At 39.2% G+C, this 12260-nt stretch overlaps 1 protein-coding gene across 1 annotated transcript in view; it reads right to left on the bottom strand.

The window, feature by feature from the left end:
- LOC104392021 (melanopsin-like) overlaps positions 1-11234 on the bottom strand; it is a 20288-nt gene extending 9054 nt beyond the window's left edge. Inside the window, exons 1-6 of the mRNA XM_010001380.1 lie at positions 11097-11234; positions 8650-8783; positions 6718-6921; positions 6106-6277; positions 4224-4379; positions 3088-3195 (exon numbers count right to left, since the gene is read on the bottom strand). Of these exons, the coding sequence (XP_009999682.1) occupies positions 3088-3195; positions 4224-4379; positions 6106-6277; positions 6718-6921; positions 8650-8783; positions 11097-11230 (908 nt within the window). The 5' untranslated portion in view covers positions 11231-11234. The remainder of the gene's footprint in view (positions 1-3087; positions 3196-4223; positions 4380-6105; positions 6278-6717; positions 6922-8649; positions 8784-11096) is intronic.
- Positions 11235-12260: the final 1026 nt, after the last annotated feature.

The raw sequence follows: 12260 nt of genomic DNA, 5'->3' as shown, positions 1-12260 counted from the left end.
TTTTTTTTTTTTTTTTTTTTTCAGAAAATAATACAAATCAAAATAGTTCATCATCATTCAGTTATTTATGATGGAGCAGTTTTTGTATAATTGTGCTTCTCTTGGGAGCAAGTTGGAAACACGGAGATGCAGAATTTCCCTGTTTGCTATGAATGAATGATCACAAAATCTAAAGTTTCCAAAATCTGAAGAAGTTTCTGCAATAACACCAACACAGCCAAGTGACATTCACTCACATACAGGTTATCAAACGAGTTAAAACTTTCTTTCTCCACAAAACTGCTTTTCATTAATTAAAACTTTGCATACATTTCCTTACTTGCTCTCATTTGTTACTTCCAGTGATACCTATCCCTTATACTGATGGGGAGTGGGCAGGCAGGGGGATAAATAGCAATTAATGTCTCAGACCAGTTCTTAAAAGCCAAGTGCTAGCACAAAGGTCACTATTACATTTTCAGTTACATCCATTGTAATGTACTTTTTTTCGTTGCCGAAGGTAAAGAACATCCACAAAAAGATTTGTTGGGGTGTTAAGATACAGTGACAGCAAATCTGTGTACAAAAAAAGAATCTTGCTTTTTTGGTACATCATTGATTTGAGACATATCTGAACTCCTTAGGTACCAACTTCTAGATGCCTCTTTCTAGCAAGATTTGGAAAATAACTTAGATTTATCTTAGTTGAGTAGTTCCAATACAAAATAGCTATTCATCCCCTGCCCAAACCCTTAACTCTTGGGCCTGAACAGACCAGCCTATTTGTCCATCGTTAGATAAATTACTTTCAAGGCATAATGTGACTTACTAGAAAATCTGGAAATTATCCCAAAACCCTCATCTTTACATACATATTCATAATTCAGTGTTTAAACTAAATTTGTCCTGTCAACATATTTTCATCAGCTGACTTGTTGGTGTGCTGTAGCTCCTTTTTCATGCTTGATTTATCACAGGGGACCCAACATTACTCCTTTTCCTGACTGGATGACTCCCAAGTCTGTGAAATGTCTTCAGAACAACTCTATAAACACTTCTTTTGATGATATGCCTAGAAATACAGATTAAGAAGCAGGTAAAAAAATAAAGCATTTTTCAAGAGTGTCTGAAATCCTGTTGTGGACTCCAGCCTTTTCATTGAAACAGTCTTACTTAAAAAATCTGATACTGGCAGGAAGGAAAAAGACTTATTGAAGAAGTTCACTATATAGGATCTGCTTTGAAAACACTCACTTGGCCTTGCAAAAATAATATAAGAAATAATTGAACACAACACCTTTGGATGAGACAAAAAGTACTGGTTTCATACTGGATTAGTCAGCCTTAACAAAATTTTCATTCAAACTCTGCAAGACATCAGGGTCTAATCATTCTACTATTTTAAACTTAAATGCTCTACAACCTTCAAAAAATAAGATGGATTCAGTTTTTTGGAGGTTGCTAAATGGTGTCAGTTATAACAGCAGACATCTTCTAACAGAGTGTACGTTTTCACCATTTCTGGGGGTATTTCCACCAGTTTTCTGAGAAACTTAAACTGTTCTTGTAACTACAACCTCATTCATGAGACATTCAAAACAAGGAACTCCATTTTCAGCTCCCAAATCCTAGTTTTCAGGCAATATAACTTAGCAGCTTTTCCAGAGTCTTGGGTGAGACGAACCTCATACCGACGACGAACCCTGCCATCTAGTGGCATTTAGACGTTGATCACATTTATCACTGTGGCATCCTTGTGTTTCATCTGAACTTTTAAAGCAGCATCCTTTTGTGGTAAATGCACTGTGAAAGACTTTCAGAAAATTTAGAGATATGCTGACTCGCAGTTTTGTTACAAGAATTTCTCCTTTTATACAATATTTTCCACTGCCAATGCTGGAAAAAACACACTAGGTATAGCTACAGGAGGAAAATACTAGCTCTGAGCTGTATCTTCCATGAGAGGTATAGCTTACTTTGAGTACATTTCTGAGTTGTAAAGGTGAAAAATGATATTTAGGAGCCCATCTAATGCTGGAGATAAAGCTGAGAACACAATGAAGTTGTATCCCTTATGTTAAACAAACAAAAAACTCAAAAAACAAACATCCCAAACACTACTTTTTGCTGGGTTTTTGGAAACCAAGTATTTTAGAAGTTTTAACAGAAGTTACTTACTTTGCCAGTACTTGAACTTGCTTCTCAGCTGAAGCTGGGATGACATTTCTGAATAAAAGTTTGACTTCTGAAGAAGTTTTAGCTTGCACAGTGTCTGGGAAGTGCAGGGAAAGTTTGTCCTTGCTTGAAACTATTCAGCAGAACACCACGGCAGCTTATTCCCTTGCAAAAATACTTTGTAACTCCTTTTAGGACCACACAACTGAAGACACCATTTTTGATGTGCCCGTACTATGCATGCCTCCAGGACACAGCTAGCTCAAAAAGCATTTCTGAAATGCAAGGTGGTTCCTTTTCTAAATGTTAGGGAAGGCTGAGCTGCTCTTGAGACCAACCAGGATGCTCTATGGAATTTATTAATGGGGATTATAGTAGAGTTTCTTATGCATTCTTCTTTGGAAGAATGTATTTTATGGCACATTAAACTATCATTATATTCACCTAATCTTGTAGGTTCCCCATCAGAGAGACACTATGAATTTATTTATTTTTTTACAATGCATTGTTACCTTTCTAATAATCTATTCAGTAGGAACAAGTTTTCTTTATACTCTCTGTCCCTTACCTTACTGCAGTCAGAGGGCCTGGATAAAAAGCAGAATTCATGCCTTTGACCTCAGAAACTCATTCACTGGATGTGAGAGGCTTGAGAAGGAAATAAAAAGGCATGAAAGTTGGCTAAATATGCAGTTTATTGAAACAGAAAACTGAAGGGAGGGACTGTTCTCTGTTCTCCACCCCTGAGGCCATGTCTGGAGCAGCATGTGCAGTCTGGACTGCCCTGTACCAGGTAGACATGGTAGAGGACCTGACCACCTGGATCCCTGGAGTGCACACCGCTGGGGCAAGGCTGGGGGAATGAGTCATTCACACATTGTAAAGAACACATTTGCATGTATGTTTATACACATACCTATATGTTTACTGTACCTGTATCTTGGATGAATTATTGCATATATGATGGGGTTGTAGATTGCAGAAGCTTTGGCAATAATTGCTGGCACAGATTTGGAATATGGTGTTAGGGTGTTGCCTCGACTAAAACAAAGCAAAAACATTACACACAGCTATGCCAAAGAGTAATACTAAATTACTAAATCCTATTACTCTCTTTTACTGTTATTATTGTGCTGCAATTTCTTTATAAGAAATACTCCTAAAAAGTGAATTAATTCAACTGCTTTCTTTGCTCAAATGAAAGGCTTGCATTTAATAGTGCCTACCTGGTTTCATTCATTTGGAGAAGATGAAACACATGCAAGTAATTACCTATTTGAGGATTACCAGGAACATAAATAATCACCTTCCCTGTCTCTACACTAGGCAAAAAAACCCATCCAAAAACCTACCAAAACAACCCACACTGTGACCATCTGGGAAAACGGAATGGTGATAAAAAAGAAAACAGAATCAAACCTAAAAATCTTTCAGCAGCAGCAACTGTGCTGCACAGTAATGGATGTCAATAACTTGGTTGCAAACACTGCAGAAGGAAGAGAGGACTGGAAGTAGTTTGAAACCAATATTCCTCCATTGACAGTGCAGGATAATCATAATATTACAGACTGACGGAATGGTTTGGGTTGGAAAAGACCTTTAAAGATCATCTAATCTAACCTCTCTGCCATGGGCAGAGACATCTCTCATTAGATGATGTTGCTTAAAGCCCCATCCAACCTCACCTTGAAATTAACATGCACTGTTCTGCACAGGTCATGAGGTCCCTTTCAGGGAGAGAGCCATTGGAGGAAGACAGGAGCTCAGGGTGAATATCAAGGAATAGAACTTCTTTCCTGCCCTCCATCAGAGACAGCAATGTATGAAGGAAGCTTCTTTAGAGAATGGGTATTAGGTGAGAGAAAATATAACTCCCGGTACTAATACAAAGGAAGTATCATGGGGGAATGTAAATACCCACAAGGATATAGAGAAGCACACAGTATCATTTCCAATGTAGTATAATGGATCCCCCTTTCAAAAGGGAGGTCTGCTTATTGTGGGTTACTGTGCTAATCACACTTAAGTTTCAGAATAACCCGCACTCTCTGGATTATATTTCCACTTACCCAGCCCAGGCAATCAAGGTTACACAAGCATATGGAGACCAGGACAAGACAAACACGATGATGACCACAAAAGCAATTTTTGCCAGTTTCCATTCATTCTTCATGGACTGAGAAAGGCAGGATCTCCGGTTGCAGGACCCCAGCTTTTGAACATCTCTTTGAGGGGAAAAATACAGTTATGTCAGCAGAGGGGTGAAAACCCAGGTACATCTCTAATACACTCTCAGCAATGTGCAAAATTCAGCAGATTTCTTCTTTCCCTGCTCTAACTCTTCTACTCCTCTGATATTTAAAACTCTAAAAGGTGATTAATACAGTAAAACTCAGACATTCTGTCTGAGCTTTGTTTGCCTGTGGGACTGAGCCAGAAGAACCCTTGGGACTACAGGACTGTCATGTCCTTATCCTAACAGAAGGAGGGTTTCAGTTTGGAGGGATGAAGAAAATGGCACCTCTCACCCTTTGTTGCTTTCAGTGGTGGAACAAGCAAAGGCACAGTTGGATGCAAACATCAAATCTTATGGCTTTTCTTTTTCTATGGAGGAACATCTGGCAGAAATTCCAGCTTATGGGGTAACATGTGCTGGAATACCCTGACTACTCTGAGGAATCTGTCCCCACAAGCTCACAGGGGCATTTTTATTTTCCTGCAGATGTATTCAGGGGCAAGTACAACAGGCAGCACTAGTGTTTTTGCAAAAAAAAAAAAAAAAGTCCCATCAAAGTATCTTCTCACATTTTATTGAAAAATTGTTTTATATTGTTTAGCATTTTGTATAGTTTGGCATAGAAATAACAAATTTTACATATCAGTGTTGTTAAATGAAGATACATTTCAGGCTAGAGACAGTAATTACCAGCCAGCAGGATAACAAAATGCTTCCTCATGATCTGTGGACATACTCATAAAGTGATTTTCTCTATTAGTGAGCAAAAAGCACAGAAAAATCTTGTGGCCACTGTGCTTCACAGGTGTACAAGACACCATAGTTTTAAGGATACGTTCTTTGCTTCTTCACTTGATACAAATATGCATATGCAAAGCACAGTAAAAACCAAGACAAAGGGCAAGAAGTAGAGTTCAGTAACAACTGACATACAGCTAAACACACTTGTAAAAATGAAATTTAGCCAAATTACTGTAGCAAGTGCCAGCAGGTAGGTGCACAGAAAAACCACCAGAGCTGATGACACTGGAAGCAGTGGAAAATACAACTCTAGCTGCTGTTGGATCAAAGATAAGTCATGTGCTTATTAGAGGAAAAATAACAGATAGAATGAAGTTATTTTACAGATGTAAACGTCTGCTGATTTTTATTTCAAATACAGACGATGAATTTGTTTGGAAAAAAAGTGTCCTAATAAGCACAGCCAGATACATGCATGCAGTTGTGATGCTTGAGTGAACCACAAGGTTTTCTGGGATGCCTGCTTTAAATAAAACTGTCATAAGTGTCAGAGGACTGCTGTGTTTACAGAGCAGCTCAAAGGCAGATGATGTCCCCATTGCTACATACTATTTATCATCCCTTTGGGCTGAAAATCGTGCTGGAATGAACAAAGACTGTGTTTCTGGAATTGCAAATCTGAAATACCAATAGTCCCAACTATAAAATTATGTGATGTACTATTAATTACCACATTCTGGAATAAGATTAGAACCACCAGAGACTTCTTTCCCTATTCCAAAATACATACATACATTCCAGTTTTTACATTGGCAAAAATATTTCTCTAGTTACAGCTGTTAGTGATCTGCCATTTGGTTTCCAGTTTCAATTCAGATTAATTTTTTATTCAGATTTTTCTGCAGCTAAAGAAATGGAGAAGATCTTCTAAGACAAGAAAAGGGATGTTTAATGATTTGAGCTACATTGCTTACCTGCCAGTACGTCTTATGGCCAGGAACATAAATAAATAGCAATGGAAAATTATTATCAGGGGAATAAAAAACACGCAGCAACATAAAATCATGGTGTAACTTCTGTTTGCAGGAGAGTAGGTTACATAGTCCCATGTACAGGATATCATCAAGCCCTCAGGCACATAGGAACCTATGAAATACATGGAACACATTATTCACACATGCACCCAAAGTCTGCTCAGTTCCTGACCTGAGCACTTAAAATAACCCCCTTACTGTAAACATAGTCTTCAAGAGCTATGCCAGACATATTATACTTGTGGTTTGAGAATGTGAGTGCACACATGGACAGGAGGTCCTGACTTCAAAACTCTCAGAGATACCTAATACTCCATCTGCAATTTGTTCTGCTTGATACAACCTGGGGACAGGGGGGAGGAAGAGATCTGCACTGCAGTAGGTACAGATACATGGTATGACAACAAACCATGTCTAGGCATCCACCCCAGAACTTACCAAAGCCTCACTTTTTTTATAGTTCCAGAAAGGCTAAAACAGGGCACACTAGAATTTAGGGCACACTAGAAGAACGTAGGGCATACTAGAAGAGACAGAGAGGAGACAACATACTCCACCCAAGGAGGGGAGCCACACTCCATCCCAGCGAGTACAGCCACACGCCGGCGATGATCTGCAGGGTGCGCTTCTTTGAAGTCCACTGTATGGATTGCAGGGGCTTAGTGATCACAAGGTAGCGGTCAACAGAAATAGCTAATAAAGTCATCATTGAGGTTATTCCGAAGAGAGCCCCACAAAAAGCATACAAGTTACAGCCTGAAGCAGAAAATGGCAACATTAGGGATTTTCTTAAAACAAGTACATGTTTTCTCTCAGAGCCCAACATGATAAAACTCTCACTTAATTTCCTGGATCAGGACTTCTCTCCCATTAGAAGAATTTTCTTAGCATCACAATTTCATAGTTATTAAATATTTATCAGGAAACCACAAACATTAATCAAATACACACATATGTTTTTAACAAGTCCTATTCTTCACTGTGGGCTGCAACGGGGAACATTTTTTCAATGGAAAACTGCCTTACAGAGAATCCAATCTAATTAAAGTTACATTTTCCTGGACCATTGCCCAATATATTGATCTTAACAGGCTACAGCAGACATCTGTCTGGTAATGACAGATGGATATTTCAGAAAACGCCTTTGGTTTATGTGGCTTAAAAACACAGAAGTAAAAGACCAACTGGAAAACATAGCTCCAGCTCCTATATTTTGTAGCAGCACTGACATTTTTTACATGAAACAGATTATTTTTTTTCCCTTTGTGATAGCAGAGAAAAACCTAATTTGATTCAGAAACCTGTGTAAAATACTTTTCTTGAGCTCTTGCATCACCCCCCGTGGTTATAGACAACAGCCCACCAGGAACGGAAGGCAATTGAAGTACTAGGTTCAACCTTAAAACAGACTTCTTAAAGCCTTTATAAGCAACCTAAAATTAGGGACTAAATCTCACTCAACCCAAATAAATTACTTCATTAATGGCAGCAGGATAATTTACACTGATTTTATCTAAGGGGATGAACAAGACTAAAAACTGAAGGAGCTCCTTTTGTGCTGCTAAATGGTGTCTGCGTTTGCTCCACCAATACACAACCAGTACTTGATGCAAATTTTGACCCAATGATGTGACAAGCAGTACCAAGCAGAGCATTAAGTCTTCTGAGGAACTTGATATATTCACATTTCAGATACAATTTGAGCATGCAACAAAGTTTCTTTCTTGAAGTTGGAAAGAAAGGAGCTTTATCTGCAGTCCTCAACTGACTACTCTTTTTAAATACCTTAACTACAAGTGAGATTCCTGGAAGCATGGTAATAGATAACAACATACATTTCTAAATAAGAATATGAGCTCTTTCTTAAACCAATTAAAATAAATAGATTATTACTCAATAAAAAATTTCCACTCATGTTCAGCCATAGCATTGGCCCTTACAAGCTAAAGGGTAACATGATTATATGTTGATGTTGACTCCTTTCTTTCCAAAATAAGTTAAAGCATCAAAACTTTAACACAAAACATGTGCCATCATAGAATCACAGAACGGTTTGGGTTGGAAAGGACCTTAAAGATCACCTAATTCCACCCCCCCTGCCATAGGCAGGGACATAGCCCCCTAGATCAGGTTGCTCAAAGCCCCATCCAACCTGGCCTTGAACACTCCCAGGGAAGGGACATCCAGAGCTCCCCTGGGCAACAGATGCCTGTTGGGTGGTGTTTCACCACCCTCACAGTAAAGAATTTCTTCCTAATGTCTAACCTAAAACAAGCCTCTTCCAGTTTAAAGCCATTACCCCTTGTCCTCTCACTACATGCCCTTGTAAAAATCAGGGCCCACTGACTAATGATGTCAAGAACCTGGGTTGTCACTCAACAGTCTTGTCCTGCTGTCTCCATGGCAAAAGCTAAGACTGTTACGGCTAAAATAGGCTGCAGACAGCGTAGAGCTAGTGAAGTATGAATTAGTGTTGAGGAGTACCTGTATCTCCAAGTATCCACTCTCTGTGCAAGCTGTTGACAAAGCACATGGGTGCCTGAGAAGCCGACATTAGGAAGTCGCTCACAGCCAAATTCATAATAAAGTAATTTTGGGGTGTCCTCAGCTTCTTGTTGCTTAAAAACATCAGAAATATGTGGGTTTAAATGGACAAAGTAAAGTAAACTTTTTAAGTTTTATTGCTAGCATAAAAAAGTACTATCCAGGCTGGAATCAGTGGTTACTTACAGTCAATCAATTCCAATCATCAGTCAATTACTGCAGCTACAGTTGCAGTAATTTCAAAATGATGGCTGACAATAGCAGAGAGGATAAAAAGAGTTGAGTCCTCTTCAAACTGAACAGAATTCCAGCTGTCTTAAAAAATATGAATTTGTTCAGAAGAGCAGTTCCCTACAAGAGCAGCAACACTGAGCGTGTCCTGCGCTGCAGAAGATCTCTAGCAGGTTACAGAGCGAAAGGACCTGCTTTTTTTGGTAAATTTTTAAAAGCTTCTGATGTGCAGAGTCACCACATAACCACTACTGAAATGACCCTTTGCAAAGTGCTGTGGCACAAGCAAGACATGCACAGAGATTTGAAAGAAATACTTTTGTTCACGTACATCTCATAAAAGAGAACAAAAGCTCTCAGCTGCAGATGAACAGGCAACATTAAAAGCCACAATGAGGAGTGTGAAAGCAGCCGCCACTCTGCAAGCAAAGTTTATCCAAAGAAAACAAACATCATTTCCAGTTTTTTCTCCCCACATCTCACCACCTCATGTAGTGTCACTTCTTAGGGATATTTGCAGCTATAGCATCCTCGGAAACTTTCCACTGGTATTCAAGATTGCCCTTGGCTCTGGCTAAGAGGAATAAAGACACTGGTAACATAATAAAGAATCTCTCATTTTTACTTGGGGTTATCTAGTTGAACATGCCCTTGTTGTCTGATTATGTCCCACTAGGAAAGTTAAATCACTTTGTGAGTTCAGGTCACCCAAATCTACCTTAAAACTGGCACTTTTGAGTGATAAACTGAGAAGGTGTAATGCTGAACTAGTAGTCCCTCAATGCAAATCACTGCATTGGTTGTATGGTGAAGAGCTTTGATACTTAGAGTTTGAATTCAGAATTTTTCACTGTGTTGGGTACATATAACACAAAAATAGGTGACTTGGCACACTGCGAGACACAGGGAGGAAGCAGGATTTTATAAATAGCTTTGTTCTTGCAACCTGCATGCAGCTACTCTCAATTGTTCAAAATAATTTTCTCGTCTGCCCCAAACCTCTCCCTCAGTGTAGGAAGTTGAACAACTAAGGCCTTTCTGATGTACTTTAAAATATCACTATTTGCAGCTAACATGAATTTCTTTCCTCATGCTGATAAATACAGGAAAAGAAATTGAGAAACCTATCTCAATTCTGCTGCAATTCTAACAAAATCTTGGGTCTCATAACTGCCTGCAGCAACTGGGTGAGAGAGGATGCAGAGTTCGCACTTTTTCAGTTGCTCATCTATCCATGGAGAGTTTTGTGCCCTGACAATTCTATGCTTCTATTGCATCAGCTAAACCAAACAAATTTCAAGAAAAGCTAAGAGCTTGAACTTCATTTAAAAAATCATGAATGTTATCTATAGTTGCAGGGAATTATATTTCTCCTCTATCTCATATTAAAAGCCAGTTATTCAAAATTACTACACTAATTTATTTGTCTTAAACATTTAAAAACAGGAAACTAACACTTGGATTTTAACCCCACTTGTGTTTCTAGCATTGCAAGCCCACTCTGCATCAACATGCATGAAGACAACTAGTAGTGAGCGAGAAGGATTTTGAAATCCAGCATCACATTGTGGGACAGAAGGCAGCTATTCATTTTTTCCATGAGTATTTTGCATACTCTAGCTGCAGTAGCTTTGGCTGTCTATTACACTGTCAGAAGCCAAGTGAGCACACAAACTGACAGAAATCCTATGATCTGCCTGAAGCAGGGAACAGACTGATGACATGAGCTCATTCTATGTAGTGCATCGCTTTCTTGGACCTTCCAGTACATCTGGGCTGCTAGAAGGAGCATCAGTTTTTGTCAATTATTTCTGCAAATTCTACAGGTGAGTGAAGAAGTCTACAACCAGGAGACTGGGGTTTTTACCACTAAAAGTATTCACTTTTCTTTAAAATTTCAGTTGTAATTGTTTGTAGAACAAGTTATTTATTTTCTCATTTTCTTTGATTCCTTAAAACATGAGGAATTTACACTGAGGTTACCGGTGATGTGGGTGGATGTGTGTTGGGGGGGCACTGTGATTCCCCCCACCAATTCTTCCCATCAGCCTTTGCTTGGAGATTTAATCCAAGAGGGAACCAATGCAGAAACTCTGCACACAGACACATGTGAACCTCAAGGCCAGTCAAATTCACCATAAAAGGAATTATTGTACCTGTAAAATGCATAGAGAACTAGGAGATTTCCGATGATGCCAATGGAGCCAATAATGAGCACGCACGTTCCTACGGTGTAAAGAACATGGTCAGGGATCTCTGATTTGGTCACAGTGTGTGCCTGGGTGCCCATATTCAAATCCTGAATGGAAAACAGAGGAAAAGGAGAGCTTAGCCCACTCAGGACACTTATTCCAGGAGACACGCGCTCAGCATGTTTAAGCAAGGCAGAGCATTTGTTTCCACAGTTTGTGCAAATCAGACACACATCTCTGTGTTCTTTTCACATTGAGTAGCTTTCATTACTTTAACAACACATATTTATATTAAAAACAGAACAACAACAACAGGGGAAACAGACTGGAAAAAAAACAACTAAAAAAATTATGGCGGTAACGTAAAAAAGGCAGATACACTGGCATAAAACCCAATCTTGGCAAGTGCCGCATTTTGCAGCGCAGAGATAACTGACAACACAAACTTCAGTTTAACAAGGAGTAGTCCATAATACCTCAATTTTATTAGGAACACTGATATCATATCCCACACTTAAAAACATTAAATCCCCCTTGTCTCCCTATCCACTAACTTAGAGTGCTGCAAAACATGGGCATTTCCCATGGAAAAAGTAGAAGGGAGGCAAAACAACAGCAGTAGCATTGCCTGTGTAAGCACAAATACATTAAATAGTCTTGACACTGCCCTTTATCTCCAGCATGTGAATAAAACTTCAGCAGTTCTCTATGCTTTTGGGTTGGGGCTTTTTTTTGTTTGTTTGTTTGTTTGTTTTTAAACAAAGTCAGATTTATCACTGGCTAAATTCAGCAGAAGGGCAGCCCTACAGCTATTCCACTCAGCTCTCATTAGATTTATTGACAAGAGGAGTCCGAATTGCTTGATGGAGATGCTTTTTTACTGAGTGAAAGCAGCTAAGCAATGCAAAGCACTCACACATGCAGTCAGATCTGGACAGCTTAGTCAGAGGTATGGTACCTTGTCACAGGACCTTCTACCCATAACCACATTTTGCAGCTGTGCAGTGTTGAACGAGGCTGATTTTGGCCTGCAGAAGAGGAGCTGGGCAACAGAACAGGTTCAAGATGAGTACTATCACCCTTCTGGTAGTACTTGAGTGCCCATTTAAAAATCCTTACAACAGCTTT

The sequence above is a fragment of the Chaetura pelagica genome, unplaced genomic scaffold, assembly GCF_000747805.2.
Source record: "Chaetura pelagica isolate M959 unplaced genomic scaffold, ChaPel_1.0 scaffold220, whole genome shotgun sequence".
Lineage (NCBI taxonomy): Eukaryota > Metazoa > Chordata > Aves > Apodiformes > Apodidae > Chaetura > Chaetura pelagica.
This window is presented reverse-complemented; position numbering and strand designations above follow the sequence as displayed.